The 17,572-nt window shown below is 47.6% G+C and overlaps 1 protein-coding gene and 1 pseudogene across 1 annotated transcript; one reads left to right on the forward strand and one right to left on the reverse strand.

The window, feature by feature from the left end:
- The first annotated feature begins 8,359 nt into the window (after positions 1-8,359).
- LOC123440662 (probable F-box protein At4g22165) lies at positions 8,360-10,646 on the forward strand. The gene has a single exon (XM_045117223.1). The coding sequence runs from the start codon at positions 9,009-9,011 to the stop codon at positions 10,419-10,421; it is 1,413 nt and encodes a 470-aa protein (XP_044973158.1). The 5' UTR covers positions 8,360-9,008; the 3' UTR covers positions 10,422-10,646.
- Positions 10,647-11,317: 671 nt separating this feature from the next.
- On the reverse strand, positions 11,318-17,019 carry LOC123445167 (annotated as a pseudogene).
- Between the last annotated feature and the right edge of the window lie 553 nt (positions 17,020-17,572).

Genomic DNA, 17,572 nt, shown 5'->3' on the forward strand with positions numbered 1-17,572 from the left:
GAGGTATGTGGTCGGGCAGCCGTGAGAAAGTCGTCTCAAATCTGCCCTAAAAGCCCCATATATATAGGAGGAGGAAGGGGGACCTTGCCTTGGGGTCCAAGGGACCCTCAAGGGGTCGGCCGAGCCAAGGGGGGGAGGACTCCCCCCCCCCCCCAAACCGAGTTGGACTTGGTTTGGTGGGAGGAGTCCCCCTCCCTTCCCACTTCCTCCCTCTTTTTTTTTTCTTTTCCTTTGATTTCCTTCTCTTGGCGCATAGGCCCCCTTGGGGCTGTCCCACCAGCCCACTAAGGGCTGGTGTGTCTCCCCAAAGCCTATGGGCTTCCCCGGGGTGGGTTGCCCCCCCCCCCCCCCCCGGTGAACTCCCGGAACCCATTCGTCATTCCCGGTACATTCCCGGTAACTCCGAAAACCTTCCGGTAATCAAATGAGGTCATCCTATATATCAATCTTCGTTTCCGGACCATTCCGGAAACCCTCGTGATGTCTGTGATCTCATCCGGGACTCCGAACAATTTTCGGTAACCAGCCATATAACTCAAATACGCATAAAACAACGTCAAACCTTAAGTGTGCAGACCCTGCGGGTTCGAGAACTATGTAGACATGACCCGAGAGACTCCTTGGTCAATATCCAATAGCGGGACCTGGATGCCCATATTGGATCCTACATATTCTACGAAGATCTTATCGTTTGAACCTCAGTGCCAAGGATTCGTATAATCCCGTATGTCATTCCCTTTGTCCTTCGGTATGTTACTTGCCCGAGATTCGATCGTCAGTATCCGCATACCTATTTCAATCTCGTTTACCGGCAAGTCTCTTTACTCGTTCTGTAATACAAGATCCCGCAACTTACACTAAGTTACATTGCTTGCAAGGCTTGTGTGTGATGTTGTATTACCGAGTGGGCCCTGAGATACCTCTCCGTCACACGGAGTGACAAATCCCAGTCTTGATCCATACTAAATCAACTAACACCTTCGGAGATACCTGTAGAGCATCTTTATAGTCACCCAGTTACGTTGCGACGTTTGATACACACAAAGCATTCCGCCGGTGTCAGTGAGTTATATGATCTCATGGTCATAGGAATAAATACTTGACACGCAGAAAACAGTAGCAACAAAATGACACGATCAACATGCTACGTCTATTAGTTTGGGTCTAGTCCATCACGTGATTCTCCCAATGACGTGATCCAGTTATCAAGCAACAACACCTTGTTCATAATCAGAAGACACTGACTATCATCGATCAACTGGCTAGCCAACTAGAGGCATGCTAGGGACGGTGTTTTGTCTATGTATCCACACATGTAAATGAGTCTTCATTCAATACAATTATAGCATGGATAATAAACTATTATCTTGATACAGGAATTATAATAATAACTATACATTTATTATTGCCTCTAGGGCATAATTCCAACACCACATGCAGTCGGTGCTCAGCCAACTCCCTGGGTACACCTGGCATGTCAGAGGGTTTCCATGCGAAGATGTCCCAGTTCTCACGGAGGAATTGGGTGAGCTCGGCTTCCTATTTAGGATCGAGGGTGGTGGAGATGTTCGTCGGGGCAGCAGTGTCGTCCGTCGGGTGGATGCTGACCTTCTTCGCCTCTCCCTCGACTGGAATGCAGACTCTGAAGCTGGCTTCTTCGAGCGCATCAGGTCGGCGGGGTCGACTGTTTTCTTGTACTCGTCGAGCTCGAGGATGGCCATCTGCTGGTCGGCGATTCTTGATCCCTGCTGCAGACACTCTTCGGCCCGCTGTCGATTTCCCGTGATGGTGATCACGCCTTTCGGCCCTGCCATCTTCAGCTTCAGGTATACGTAACATGGACGGGCCATGAAACGCGCATACGCTGGGTGGCCCAGAATTGCGTGGTAAGCGCTCTGGAAGTCCACCACCTCGAACGTGAGCTTTTCCTTGCGAAAGTTCTTGTCGGAGCCGAACACGACGTCCAACGCGATTTGGCCGAGTGACTTGGCCTTCCGTCCAAGGACGACTCCATGGAACTGCATGCTGCCCTCGCTGAGTTTGGACATCGGAATGCCCATCCCCTTGAGAGTGTCGGCGTACATGATGTTCCAGCCGCTGCCGCCGTCCATGAGGACTTTGCGCAGTCGGACTCCTTCCACCACCGGGTCGACGACCAGAGCCTGTCTCCCTGGGGTGGGTACGTGTGTTGGATGATCCGACTGGTCGAAGGTGATCGCAGTCTGAGACCATTTGAGGAACTTGGGGTTGGTAGGGGTGGCCATGTTCACCTCCCTGTTCACCAGCTTCAGTCGACTCTTGCTCTCAACGTCAGTAAAAATCATGAGTGTTGCATGGACTTGGGGGAACGGATCCTCCTTATCCTCCTCATCCTGTTCATTGTCCTTTTCACTCGGTTGCCCTTCGCCAAACCCCTGGATCAGGAGGCGACACTATCGAGTGGTATGCTTTGGATATATGGGGTTGCCCTCTTCATCCATCTTCGTATGAACCGGACATGGCTGGTCCAGGATGGGATTGTTGAACTGCTTCTTCTTGGGGGTAAACTGCGCCTTCCCTTTGCCCTTGAACTTGGCATTGGTCACGGCTGCAGCTTCTGCCTGTGGAGTGGACCGAGCTTTCTGCTTCTGCTTCCGAGTGTTACTCCCATCTCCATCGCCGACTGTCTTGTGCTTGCCGCTTCGGATGCGGTCCTCTTCTTCGCCATTTGCATAGCGTGCTGCTATCTCCATCATCTTGCTCATGGAGATGTCACCTGTTCGGCCGAACTTTAGGTACAGATCCTTGTACCGCATGCCTGCCTTGAAGGCGCAGACTGCTTGATGCTCGGTGACGTTCTCCACCGTGTGGTAGAGAGTTGTCCAACGCTGAATGAAGTCACGCAGGGGCTCATTCTGCTTCTGGACGCAATGCTGGAGCTCCACGAGGCCCGCAGGGCGCTTGCACGTCCCTTCGAAGGTCCTGATGAACACTCGGGCCAGATCTGCCCAACTGTAGATGCTTAAGGGGGGCAACTGGTTCAGCCACGCCCGCGCCGAGCCGTCGAGCATTAGAGGGAGGTGCTTCATGGCGACATGGTCGTCCCCTCCTCCGATCTGGACTGCCACTCGGTAGTCATCCAGCCATGTTTCTGGCTTGGACTCTCATGTAAACTTGCTGATTCCCGTTGCCAATCGGAAGGTGGGCGGGATGTCAGTCGAACGGATGGCTCGACTGAAACACTCGGGGCCAGACACGATGGTCCTGCTTCCACTCGGACAGTCCATATCGTAACCATCGCGGCGGGCTCGGCCCCTGTCGATCCTCCGCTGGGCGATACGCCCTCTCGCGTCGGGCCTTGGGTCGTAAGTGTCACCGACTGAACGCCGATCATCATGATGTCGGGGCCCGTAGGGCCCACCCCGCGGAGGGGTGCGTGAACGGCGACGATCTTCGGGATTTATGGAACGGTTGCCTCCCCTGTGTCGCTGATGGGAACCAGGGCTGTGAACTGACCGATGAGTATTCGCATGAACAGAACTATTGTGGATCCTGTTGTGCGACTGGGAAACAGCCGAATTCTGCTGTTGCGCCGTGTGCAGCAGGGCACGGATTTGCTCAATCCCCCTGCCAGCCTCTGAATCAGTCGGCTGAAGGGAATCGGCTATCTTGGCAGCCGCAGCCAAGTTGAGGAGGGGTGTGCGGAACAACTCCACGTTGCTCCGCCGAGTGTGCCGACTGGCAGAACGGCGAGGTGGACGACGCGCGCCGGACGTTTCGCCGACCTCGTGCTCGTTCCGACCAGCTTGACGGGGATCTTCATGGGAGTTGGCCATGTGTACTTCTGCTGCAGGCCCGCGACCCGCGTACTCGGAATGGAAACTCAGTCGGAACCGAGTCCGAGCGCGGGGACAGCGGGGCAACCACAACGGACTCTAGAACCGCCACTTGTGAAGACGCGTTCTGGCGCGCCTGGGCGTGTTGCACCCAACGCTCGAGCCGCGGACGGCGAGACCGCTTGTTGCGGCGCGTGACGGCGGTGTAGGTCGACACCGGAGCCGACTGCTGGAGAAGAAGAATGCCGCGGGCGCCGGCACGGAAGCGCCTCGACGTCGAGAGGAGCGTCCCGAAGCCACGCCGAATCATCGACGATGAAGGAGAGAGCGCCGAAGAAGATCTGGTGACCCATGCTCGAAACTCCATCGGACGACATGACGAAAGGAAGTAGTTGCAAACTCGCCGGAAGTCGCTTAGACGCCTGCCCCACGGTGGGTGCCAACTGTCGTGGGTATAAGCCTGACAGTAGATGTGTAGGGTACGAAAAGGATGGGCAGAGCCTTAGCTACGACGAGGTTGTATGAGTTCAGGCCCCTCTGCGGTGGAGGTAATAGCCCTACGTCTCAGTGCTCTGGGAGCTTGTTGTCCAGTGGAATATGGAATACAAATGAGTTGCTAACCCCTGCACCAGTGGGGGAGGATGGCTTATATAGAGTGCGCTGCCCTCCACAACGGTTTGGTGCACAAGGGTGGAGTAGTGGCGAATAAATGCCTACGTTACAGGTAACATACGTCTTAAATGCTAATAAAGGCGTGTGGAAACGTATGACCGTTACCCCCCAGGGGGGTTACGATGCACAGAGTGGAATCCAGTCGGTTAGTTTGATATGCTCCGAATGCTCGTCTCCAACTGGATGGTCGACGGTCTGTTACTGACTGGATGATGGGAACTTCTTAGTTCAGTCGGAACTGACTAAGGGCCTTATCACTTATGAAGGGTAGTCCTTGGGTAGGACCTATAGGGCAGGCCTATGACCCTACCCTAGGACTATAACCCCATCAGAACATAAACTCTTCCACCAAGTAATCCAACTAGCATCAACTACAAAGAGTAATCAACAGTGTTAGCAACCTTACAAGTACCAATCGGAGTCGCGAGGCGGAGATTGGTTACAAGTGATGAACTAGGGTTTGGAGATGAGATGGTGTTGATGAATATGTTGATGGTGACGAGTCCCCTCCGACGAGAGGAGTGTTGGTGATGACGATGGCGACGATTTCCCCCTCCGGGAGGGAAGTTTCCCCGGCAGGATCATCCTGTCAGAGCTCTAAATTGGTTCTGCTCAAGTTCCGCCTCGTGGCGGCGGCGAAACCACGAAAAAGCTCCTCCTTAATTTTTTTCCAGACGAAACCCTTCATATAGCAGAAGAGGGGGGCAAGTGGGCCAGCAGGTTGCCCACAAGCCCTCATGGCGCGGCCTGGGGGGGTGGCCGCGCCGTGCAGGCTTGTGGTCAACCCCTGGCGCCCCTCTGGTGCTTCTTCGGCCCAGTATTTTTTATAAATCCGAAAAAAAATCCTCGTTGATTTCTACGGCGTTTGGAGTTGCGAAGAATAGGTATCTCAAACTTGCTCCACTTTCAGGCCAGAATTCCAGTTGCCGGCATTCTCCCTCTTCATGTAAACCTTGCAAAATAAGAGAGAAAAGGCATAAGAATTGTACCCGTGAAGTGAAATAACAGCCCAAGAAGCGATAAATATCAACATGAAAACATGATGCAAAATGGACGTATCAGGCCACCGTGAGGCGCCCCGGTGGAGGTCGCCGGAGGGGCCGGCCGGATCCGGCCCGGAGGAGGGCCGGCGCCCGGATGGGGTCACCGGGGGGCGGTGCTCGGTCGGGGAGGTGCAGGGGGAGGGTCGCCGGCGAGATGGGGATAGGCCGACGGGAGGGAGCGCAGGGGAGGCCTCGGCCGGATCTGGTGGGGGCTCTCGGTGGGATCGGGAGTGGGGCTGGGGCCTCGGTCTCCAGGGGGAGGGTTGGGGCCGATGGGGATGCTCTCGGTGTGGTGGTGGGGAGAGCGAGAGGTGCGGTTGGTGGGAGGGTCGATAGGAGGGTGGCTCTCGCGGGGATGGGGGTCTCGGTGCGTGGGGTAGGTGGGGTGTGGGTTACGATAGGTGGGGTGGGGTGTACCGAGAGGAGAGGCCGAGGGGGTAGGTCCTCTCGATGGTGGGTGGCCGAGTGCGCTCGAGGGGGGTGGGCGGCGGCCAGGGAAGGGGCTGGGGCGATGGGAATTAGGGTTGCCTGCCCTCTGGGGTTTTATACCCCAGGTGGGTGGGTCGAATGGGGGTCGGCTCGGCCAGTTTTGGCCGAGTTAGGCCAGGGGGACTTTTTCCTTTTCCTTTTTTAATACTTTATTATTATTATTCTATTATTTAATTTTATTTACTTTATTTATTTTACCTAAAGTTTCTCTTTTAAATATATTGGGATTACCAATAATTCCAAAAGTGCTTGATTCGCATTTATAATTCGCTAGAGAATTTTATAACTCCCGACGTTTTTATTTCAGCAACATAAAATCTTTCTCGTCCGACTTTAATTTTAAGTTTCGCATTTTGATTCAGTTTCAACTAACACGAGATCATTGATATAATTAACGGTGACGTGGCATCATTAGCGTGGGATCACTGTCGCTTAATTACAATCATCACTGTAGCAAAAGTCGAGGATGTCACATGATGCCTTCTGGGTTCTGCACATCCTGCACCTCCTCCTTCATATTCTTTGGCTTGCCGCCTTTCCCACACACCAGGAGTGCTCTGCTCACTGTGTTGTCCTTCCGTGTTCTTATGTACTCTATCCTTGTCCCAAATCCATTCATGGGTGCATATAGATCATAGTGTTAAACTTCATTGTTGTATCAGGAGCCTTAGGCGTGGAGTATGCCTTAGTGTTAAATCCTCCTTGATCAGTGTTTAGCGCTCCTATTTCTGGACTTGCCGGCTCGCTGACCGATACATCATAGATTTTTTTTCTTCCCCCCAATGCTAGAACTCGGGTTAGATGTATGTGGAGCACCCGCATGTTTTTCACATGAAACGGTTTGTCAATACATGTTTTATCATTCAGTGGTAACTTATGTTGAAAATGCATGGTGAAACATATTTGCATGATAACACCTGATGAGTCATTAAGTCAAGGAAAAACATGCTATTTAGTTGCTCTTTTTTTATCATGTTTTATCATGCTAAAGACTCTCTTTTTCTGTAAACACTCAAAGCAATGCTTGCTAATTCCACATAAGATGGAGTAAAACATGCTTTTGCAAACACACCATGGTGTTGTACTTGCAGGAATCCTGGTAGTTTACAAGGCTCAGCATGGTAACTATTATGCATTTATGCTGGCAATTTCTCACATGTAGAGCTGACAATAGTATAAACTTTTTTTTGACACGTCATGGATAAGAGTGTGTGTGAATTATCTCTTACCTGCGACTTGGCGGTTGATGTTGGCAGAACCAAAGCTAGTGTACGTGCATCATCGTCATGTTGTTCTCTTGCCCACCACTCTCTTTGACATTCGCATTATCTTCTTGGATTTCCGCCATCTTACAACACGTGCTTACACATTTATGAGCATGAGTCACACAATTGTACATTAATTTTTCCATACATCAATAGTATTTTTTGATGCACCATTTTTTATGATTTTATTTGTACTGAATTTGATATGTTGTTACCTTTTTGTAGGTTACAAAGTGGCAGTGTATTTCATTTGGCAACATTAGTCACTGCTACATCTCTCCATTCTACTGGTTGGTGGTATCTTACGTTGTTAATGTCTGGTAACCTGCACCATGTTACAGATGGTAACTTTGTATGAAAAAGATGGTAGGTTTTTTTGTTTCTTTTCATCCCTATACAATAGTGGATAACTGAAAGAAGTATGGATCTAGTTGGGTAGTTGTAACCTTTTCTTTTTTAGATACAACTAGTGTTTTGTATGAGAATTACATGGTTTTTGTGAAATAAGTTGAACAAGGGTTGCCTTTTTTCAAAAGAAAATCTGTATATGGCATGGTAATTCTTTTATTATACTCATTGCTATCTTCCCCTCGTAATTCATTTGAATCTGGCTGGTATCTTGTATGCACACAACTTGATAAAATAGGGAAAATTGCCCCTTTTCTTCCCATCATGTCCACGTTTCTGTGTGTTTAGTTTTTCGTGGGGTTTCTGAATTTGGGTTTAATTGAAATATAGATACTGTAAGAGTGATTAGATTTATCTTATTCTTCAGCTTTCATGCTAGAACCCGAACGTCTGGCAAGGTATGATGTCCCAAGGCTTGCGCAGTCAGCCTCTCGAGATACGAAGGTAGTACGGAGGAATCATGGTTCGATCGTTCGGACCTATAACATAGGTAAGAACATTTGGAACGTATCGTTGTCCAAAACTCGCACAATCTGTCAAATGTTCATATTGCCCTTTATACGTTTATCACTGAAAAGCCAAAACACTCCTTTCGAAAGGGATGGACCTGTCGGGAGGAGTGTTTGGCTTTCGAGATGGAGCACGGATGAAGCACGTCACAGTAAAACGGTCTATCCACTGAACCAAACAAATCCTAGTACTACCCATCCAACCAACACCCCTGGTAGCTTAGGTTCCGCCGCCGCCGCCGCCGCCGCAAGACAAGGCACAGGCACTGCCGCCGACGAATCCCCTCCTTCTCCAGCGTTACCCCTGCTAGCCCTGCCCACTGCTCCACACCACATAATCCCAGGCCCACCGCCCGCCTCTCTGTTCCGGCCGCTGCCGGCGGCTGCACGAAGCCCCGTCTCGCCGCCTTTGGTCGCCGAAGCGGTCATCCAGCTACAGGCGTCCCGCGGGTACTTTTCCTCTTCCATCTTTCGGGTTCGGAACCCAGCTTGTACAAGACAAGAGAGAGGAGCCAACAACACTCGGACTCGGAGTTGTTGCATCTACGGTGGTAGTACCAGTTCGATTCAAAGTCTGAACCGACAAGGATGCAATGAAGAATTCGGTGTTTGGACTCGGATTGTCAAAACTTGCTCGAATTGGTATTGAGGCCTCCCCACAAGTACCCAGGCCCTCCGACCTCAGAGTACCAATCAAAGGTTCTTCCAACTTCAGCTAGGTGGAGATCAGATATATTCAGATCAGAGGTTGCAGTTTTCCAAGCACCGCTGAAGCAATTCATCTTCCGTACGTATTTGCTTCAAAAAATGGAGGCTTGTAGCTTAGCCAGGACAATTGGCTTATGGAGTTTACCCATACACCCAAGGATGTTCTTCTCAACGGTCTTCAGAGTCTTACCCAAGCTGCTAGGTCTGCCCCCCAGTTTAATGAAGAAATTCCTCAAGATCAAACATGAAAAGATCAAACATGAACATATTCATCCACCACACATGGAGATTGAAGTAGGTGGATCGCCGGAGCTGCCGCACGAACTCCTCGTGGATATATTTGCCCTTCTAGAGATTCCTGACCTGAAGCGTGCCAGCTCCGTTTGCTCCTCCTGGCGCTCCGCTTATACTAGCCTATGCAACCTTGGGTTGTACAAGCGGCCCCAGACGCCGTGCCTCCTCTACACCTCTGAATCTGCTGGTGAGAGTGTTGCGTTCCTCTACAGCCTCGCAGAGAAGAGGTCATACAAGTTGACTCTCCCGGACCCACCTATCCACACTAGGTATCTGATCGGCTCCACAAATGGCTGGCTGGTTACTGCTGATGAGAGGTCTGAGATGCATCTTCTAAATCCAATCACCTGTCAACAGATCGCTCTCCCGTCAGTGATCACCATCGAGCATGTGACTCCAATTTTTGATGAAGCAGGTGCCTTATCTAAGTACCATTACTCGCGGCACACGGGATCTCCACGGCTCAGTAGGTTCTGTAGTGACCAACCTTCAATCCTTGCTCTTGCCGAGCTACGAAGCTACCTCCATGAAAAGGCATTTGTATTTTATGATGCATATGCAGGTGGACATATCGTGGTGCTTATCCACAGTCCATACGGGCAGCTTTCGTTTGCTAGGTTAGGGGATGACAAGTGGACCTGGCTGTCACAACACTCTTTTTTTCATGATTGCATCTACAAGGATGGCCTATTATATGCAGTGACATCTCAAGGGAAAATTCTCGCCTTCAATCTCAGAGGCCCTGTGGTCACAACAGAGTTAATCATGGACATTACAAAAGACTTTACATATGAGAATATTTATATTGCCCAGGCTCCATGTGGCGGTCTACTTCAAGTCTGGAGAACCCAAGAGACTAGTGAGTATGTTGAAGATGCTGACCCTGCAACATATCTGACTAATACCGCAAATATCAAGATATTTAAAGTTGACACCATGGCTGAAAAGCTTGTGGGTATAGATAGCTTGGACGATCATGTGTTGCTTCTTGGGCTCAACCAAACACTTTATCTAAGTGTTGAAGAGTATCCACATCTGAAAGCAAACCATGTCTATTTTACAGATGATTGCGAACTGTATCTTTTTGGATGTCAGAATAGCCGTCGTGATATTGGAATCTATGACTTGGCAAATGACACTTGTGAGGAACTGTCCCCTCAGCTTTGGTCCAACTGGCCTAATCCCATATGGATAACACCAAGTCTTACAAGACTGTAACCCAGCGACGGGCAATCTATGAACTTTCCTTTGTTAGATCCTTGATGGAGTGACTCAATACCAGTTTCATGTTTGGATTCTTGTAACGGGGCGTGCCTGCGAGCCGCTTATATTTTCTTATTTTATATTATATGTGCCTACCTGATCTGTAGGGGCACTGTAATCTGTTAAGCACAGGATGTGTCTGTCACACAGTTGAAATTGAGAAGTCATGTTGTAGCATTATTTTTTTCCCCTATGCAAAATTCTTTGTATTTCCTTCCAATATAAGAAAGTACATCTTAGTCTTTGTTTTTCTTGTTGTCCAGTGTTCCTCGCAGATAAAGTGCGTCAAGTGTGACTGATGTGTCTAAATGTGTGATTTTCATGTATCTATCCAAATTATGTGCACTTTTTCTGCATTTTGTTTGGAGAAAATCACCATCATTGCTCTTAGGATATGATCATCACGGAGAGCAGCCAACACCTGACGTCCTGGGATATGACCAGGTGTCCAAAAAAGTAGAGGTCATCAATCTTCACCACCAGAATTCATCTAAAAAATAAAATAAAATCAAGGGCTCTTGCTCAAATTTATGACCTCCAGCAGAACAAGCTGAAGGGTTTTTCGTCCCTGGGTTGAAATTGAAAAGCCATTAATACAATGGCCTTGATACAATAGGAAAGCTGAGGGGTATCTTACTTTTGCTGCCTGTAGCGTTATCTCTATTTTCCCTATGCAAAAGTATTTGTGTTTCCTTCCCATATAAGAAAGTACACTGTTCGTCGCAGTCGCGGATAAAGTGCGACAAGGGTAGCAGATGTGTCTAAAAGTGCATCTGCATTCATGTATCTCTTCCAAATTATATGCACTTTGTCTGCATTTTGTTTGGAGGATATGATCAGTCACCCAAAAATTAGAGGTCATTAATCTTCGCCTCCAGAATCCGAGGGGTCTTGCTTAAATTTAAGCACAAGTTGTACAATAAAGAAGACCTCCAGGGCCAGATGTCTTTACAGTATCAGAACATATGTATACCAGAGAAGAAGAATCACTGAGCTATCTTCATGCCTCGTTCTTTCTAGTTGCTGTCATTTTAGGAGAACGATTTGCCCTTGCAGGGCAAACTGTTCGCAACAATTTACTAACTGTCTACAAATCTTGTTACTAACTGTCTACAAATCTTGTTACTAACTATCTACAAATATGTGGAGAGAATCCAAATGACTGGCTTCATATTTTCTTGGTTCTTTTCTTACGAATATGAAGATTGAAGAACAAGCTTCAGTCCACATCAACGTGAAGGCATCAAACATACAACCTACATAAGCCAAAACGAGTTTGTTAAATGTAAAGGTTAATTCATAAACTAACATGCGGTGAAGTCACGAGAAGAACACGAGGAGGTAAATGAGGAAAGGATGCTAGAGGTCTGAAAATTCTGCTCCTTGCCACCAGAGTCCAGCCTTTGAAGGCTTCTCCTTGCTTTGCTCATCCGGAAAAAGTGCAAAGCACGAATCAAGCTGAAAATAGAATGAACGATGGTGAGAGAATAATTAGGCAAAATATGTTGTCAATAAGACGTATTTATTGTATTCCACTTCCACAAAGCCACTGGCAGCCCAGAAACTGCCGGTTTTCGAGTTCTGTTGTTGAAACTGTTCAACCGACACCCGAATAAATTCTCATCAGTACGAGAACATATACTTGATCTTCAAATGAACACTCACATTCCAAGTGAAACTGAGGAGAAGACCCCTCCTGGGATTTCAGACTGGAGAAGGAGAGGATTTAAACAATCCCATCAGGACGCCATCAGGATGATTGAACAAAAAATGTATAATACTTCCTTTGCACTTCTTCTCACGTTCTGCTTCATTGCAAGGTAAGGACATCAGTCCTATTGCCAAATCGCAAAAAAGACCTTAAACAGAATTCCTCAACGCTGTTCCACAAAATTAGATACAGTGGTGGTCGGATTGATATGAAAGCTAACGCTGATCGGGCCCAAATTGCACGGTCAACATCACAAAAATCTCATCGCAAGTGGTGTTGAGCATCTGCAACTTTTAAGATTCAAGCCACAGAGTCGTATTGCCCGCTAAGTGCATTATGCCCATATCTATCCAAAACACGGGGTGCACATTCCACAATATGAATATTCACACGAGTTATTCCACAATTTCCGATTATCTCTGCTAAAACATGGGAAATCAACTCTGGGAATGGTATCTCCTGCCATGCTACAGAATGGTGAGTTTGGATCCTGGGCCTTCTCCATCTGAATAACTTTCCAGCACACATAACTGAATTGGACAACGTAAGGATAACCGACAAACGATTTTCCCAATAACCCGAACGCACCGGGGTGGTTGACATTGCTCCCATGCAAAGTATCGACGAATCATTCGACAAAAACATGCAATAGCTGTCTCCTTTTTTTTATAGCGCACGTTGATGTTCTTCAATCTCAATAACACTATACTCGTAGGCCCCTAGATTTTCAGACTGGGAAAATGGGAATTTCAAACGAAACCTATGCTACCAAATATCCACAGGACTGAATCAGGAGGATTATACAAACAAAAATGCAGTGTATTTTCTTTGCAACTCTTCCAACGTCCTTCTGGTTTCACTCCACAGTAACTGTATAAATACAGTCTGACAGTTCCACAAATAAATCTTCAGCTACTGCTAATCTTCCCCACAGAATATACTTATTTACCTGTGCCAACGGAGACTCTTACTCCCTGCCTCAACAAAATTTCCCATACCACAACTCCGGCTTTAGCCACCATGAATCTTCCCAAAGGAGAGTTATTTTTTCCATTGCCAACTTTTTTAGGGCAAAACATGGCATGGGTAGTTTTAATATCCATGCTAGAAACTAGGAATCTCCAAACGTGCCTTCACAATGAAATATAATTTGGTTATAAAGATACTTTTGCCGTCAAAACATGCTACCACGGTCCATCCTCATACTGTAGTTTCAAAAACCTCTTAAACTTCACAGGTTTGTGGTGTAATGTCCTATTGATCTAAAAGAACCTCTTACCCTCGATTTGTCAGCATAAAGCAGTTGTGCTTGCAACGTGTCTAACAATCTTTCATTAGCTTTTTTGCAATGTAAGGACTTCAGACCTATTGTCACAACTCAAAACTACAAGATGGTGAATATGTTCAGCTACATATGAAAGCCTTTAACCCGAGTTTGGGTTCCCAAGCAGAACTTTAACAGAATTACCAGTGCTCAACACTTCCCCAGAAGCAGTCAAACCTACAGAAAATTGAGACCATGATACCACCGATCTGAATATCACACATCCAGTGCCAGACTGCCTGTAGAACTCGGAACAAATAACTGAAGCTACACGCGTCATGATTCCATGTCATGATTAAGACGACACTTGTCACCAGCTTCCCCAGTTGAATAATTTTCGAGCAGCAGAATCGTATTGGACAAACTAACAGTAAGTTCTACAGTAGCTGCAACACATCATCCACCAATAAAATCATTTTCTCAACAACCTGAGCGCACTGGGCTCACAATCTGTGATTGAAATTTATCTCACAGGTCATCCTACAAGAGCATTGCACTGTATCTCACATCTTTTTATCAGCACACTCTGTAGTTCTTCAATCCCAATAAGGCTATACTTGTAGACGCCTCCTAATATCTCAGACTGGAAAAAGGGGATTTCAAAAGGAATCCATGCTTCCAAATATTCCCAGAAGGATTACACAAAGAAGTGCAGATCACATTCGTTGCAACCCCTCCAATGTCCTCTGGTTTCAGTCTACAGCTACTGCGGATCTTCCCAACAGAAAGTACTTAGGAGCATAGGCAAAACCTGAACTAGGCATTGCAGTGCATGCCATGCAGGTCTCGGGCGTGCTCTGTAGGAAACCTCGCTGGGCAATTCGTGCACTTCACGCCTGCAAAGCTGTCATGCCATTTGCATTTGTGTGGAATTCTCTGCGAAATGAAACTGAAAGTAAACGAAAGGCACCTGAACTCAAACCAACAAAGCATGGAACAAAATATACGAGACAATGTTTCGTCTGCCACTAAAACTTACTTGTTCCTGAGACCTTCGAGTCTTACTGTCTTTCTCAAAGTAGCAAAACGTGCACACCTCCATACCCGGTGGGCAGCTTGACATAATCTTGACGTAATCCTTGTGAATATCACTGCTCAAATACGGATCGAAGTTCTGGTGGTCCTCAACAATCTGCAAGTATATAATTCGCAAATTATGTATAATTGTTTCTCTAACATCTTATTTCAGCAAATAGTGAGGCATAGCAGTTTCACGTACTTTACTGATTGAAGGGCCTGCAGGTATAATGCGGTCTGCTTCGGCCTCATCAAAATCACGCCCATTCTGCAGAACATGTGCAAACAAACTTAAGGTGGAAATAAAGCATTTGCTGTCTTGCTGATATAAAGAGTGCTAATTGACAATAAAATGCAATAATAATCTAGAGATGAACATAGTTGTGGCATCGGCGCTCCTGAACATATTCCAAAAGGATTGGGAAAACTTCAACATTTTAGAGTTTCCACTTCAGAAAGATGAGTTAACTAAACATTAACACATCAAGACATTGCTCCACATAACATTTCCAAGCAAAGTTAAGAAGGAAATAAATCATTTCCTGATATAAAGAGTACTATTTGACAACAAAGTGTAATAATAACCTAGAACAACGACATGTTAGAAACTATAGTAAGAAAACTAACTCAAAGATTCAACTACCAAAGCTATTCTGTGTAGGAATTTTTTTGTGTTGGCACCAGAACATGTTGTAAAAACACAGAGGCAACTTCAATAACATTACCTCTGGAAGTTGATGTGCAGCCTGCTGTTGAGTGTTCTTCGCCTCTTCCAGGTACCTCTTCTCCCTCTGCTCCTGATAGGAAGAACCTTCAGTGGGCGCCTCTGCCTGGGCCTAGTAACAATAAAAGAATGAATTTTAGTGCTCCTGAGCATATTGCAAAAAGCAAAGACGAAATTCCAATGTTTAGGTGCTTCCACTTCATAAATATAAATCAACTAAAGCAATGGCGACAGCCTCAACCTGCAGAGAAAAAGGAAGGCAGATAATTCTCTGCGCAATCTCCTACTAAAGCAATGATGACAGTCATGGGCAGCCAAAATTAAGCAAAAAACGCAAGGTAAACATAAAGATGTGACTACTGAATACTGATCATAAAGAAATGGTTGAGGCACAATAAGCAAGCCTGCTCTTTATCGACAATTTCTCAAGGAAGGGTACAGAAATTAAGGGTACAGAAAATGAAACTACCACACACACAAATGGCGGCACCATGGAGTGTTTAGAGAAATCAAATAGTACATTCCGATCTGTAAGATTGTCTTCTTAGTGACAGGTTAGATAAGGTAGAAAATTAAGGGTGAATCCTGCTGGCTGCTACTGAGGGTAAAACCTTCTTCCTGGTCCCAATAAGAATAAGAGGATGGGTTTTTTTATCTTGACAAAATGTCTTAATGTTGCATTCATATGCAACAATGTCACAATACGGTGAAAAGGTCCACACAAAATCTGACCACATTTTCCATTTTATGTTTCCTAGATACCAAATCTGGCGTGAAAGAGGAATCAAATTAAAATGGCAACTTCAATGCCAACGTCCTGCTTGAATGAGACTCGTATTGCATAGCTGAACAGGGGTTGCTCACCTCGCCGCGGGCGCTGCTGTGCACCCAAGTCAGGAAGGCGTCGAGGAGTTCCCTCCACGGCAAGGCTGAAGCTTTGTCGCACAGGAAGTTGATAAATCTCCTCAATGCTGTGTCCTGGGGCGGCGCAGCCACCTCATCTTCATCGGGAGGGGCGGGAACCACCACCTCATCTTCATCGGGAGCGGCGGGAACCACCACCTCATCTTCATCGGGAGCGGCGGGAACCACCACCTCATCTTCATCGGGAGCGGCGGGAACCACCACCTCATCTTCATCGGGAGCGGCGGGAGCGATGGGAGAGGCGGACGCCTTGTTCTTGTCCGGGACGGGGGGCTCGTTCTTGGCAGAAGCGGGCGCCTTGTTCTTGTCCTGGACGGGGGCCTTGTTCTTGGCAGAGGCGGACGCCGTGTTCTTGGCCGGGGCGGGAGCATCGTCGGACTCACCTTCACTGGAAGAGGCGGGCGCCTGATCCTTGGCGGAGGAGGGCGCCGTGTTGTTGGCAGGGGAGGACGCCGTGTTCTTGGGCGAGGGCGCCGTGCTCTCGTCGGCGTCGGATGCGAAAGGGGGCGCCCGGCGCCGTGTCCCTGGCAGCGGTGAGCGCGCCAGTTGCAGCGCAGACTTCACCGCCTCCTTGGCCGCGGAATGTTTGTCCCGGTTCGGGGCAAACTTCTTGTTCGCCATCCCCGCCGACCAGCAAGGGTTCTTGGCCGCCGGGCTCGGGCGTGGCGCGGAGAGCTTGGGGGAGCAGCGAGGCGGCGCGGCTGACCGGATTGTAGAGTATACTGGAGTTAGGGTTCAGGCGGGGTAGTGCGAACTGGCTGACGGTGGATTTCTCGATTTCCGGCGAGGTGGCTGGGGAATGGGGACGGTGGTGGATTTCAGGCAAAGCGCGCCGGGTGAAAGAGGAGAGGGCACGGGAGAAGCTACTTATGGGCTGGACGGACAATCTTATCTCATGGGCCTGCGAGATATATCGGGTGACCCATGGGCATCCAGCCCAATAGCTGCCTCTGTTTTCTTTAACAACTCAATTGTCAGCCTTTTCCATTTAGCATTGTTTTTTTTCTCAAAAAACAAATTAGCATTGTTTTTACCCTAAAAATTAAATAAAATAATAGCATCCCCCCCTCTCGGAAGAATTAGCATTGTTTTATTTTTCTATTGGCCATATTAGGTCGACCTACAAAAGGTAAACTAGGTCCCTCTCTCCCTAGGATTGTGTCTAAACATCCAAAATCAGCCACTTTGTCTTTTACATTTTTCTCCCTCGGTATTTGGAAATCAATCCACAATACACAACAACTTCATTTAAACAAGTATATTGTGATGCCCCTAATCTTTCCGATTTTTACAAAAAATAAATATGTCACAATGGTGATTTACCCTAATAGTGCAACAAAATCCTGAGTATTTTGAGGTAGTCTTTTGGTTGATTTCGTCCTAGCTAGTTGATGTCATGTAAGACT

Source organism: Hordeum vulgare, chromosome 3H (assembly GCF_904849725.1).
Source record: "Hordeum vulgare subsp. vulgare chromosome 3H, MorexV3_pseudomolecules_assembly, whole genome shotgun sequence".
In the NCBI taxonomy this organism is placed as follows: domain Eukaryota; kingdom Viridiplantae; phylum Streptophyta; class Magnoliopsida; order Poales; family Poaceae; genus Hordeum; species Hordeum vulgare.

Excerpts from the sequence above, each read along its gene's own strand:
- LOC123440662 (XM_045117223.1), top strand. The coding sequence starts at position 9,009 with ATGGAGGCTTGTAGCTTAGCCAGGACAATTGGCTTATGGAGTTTACCC.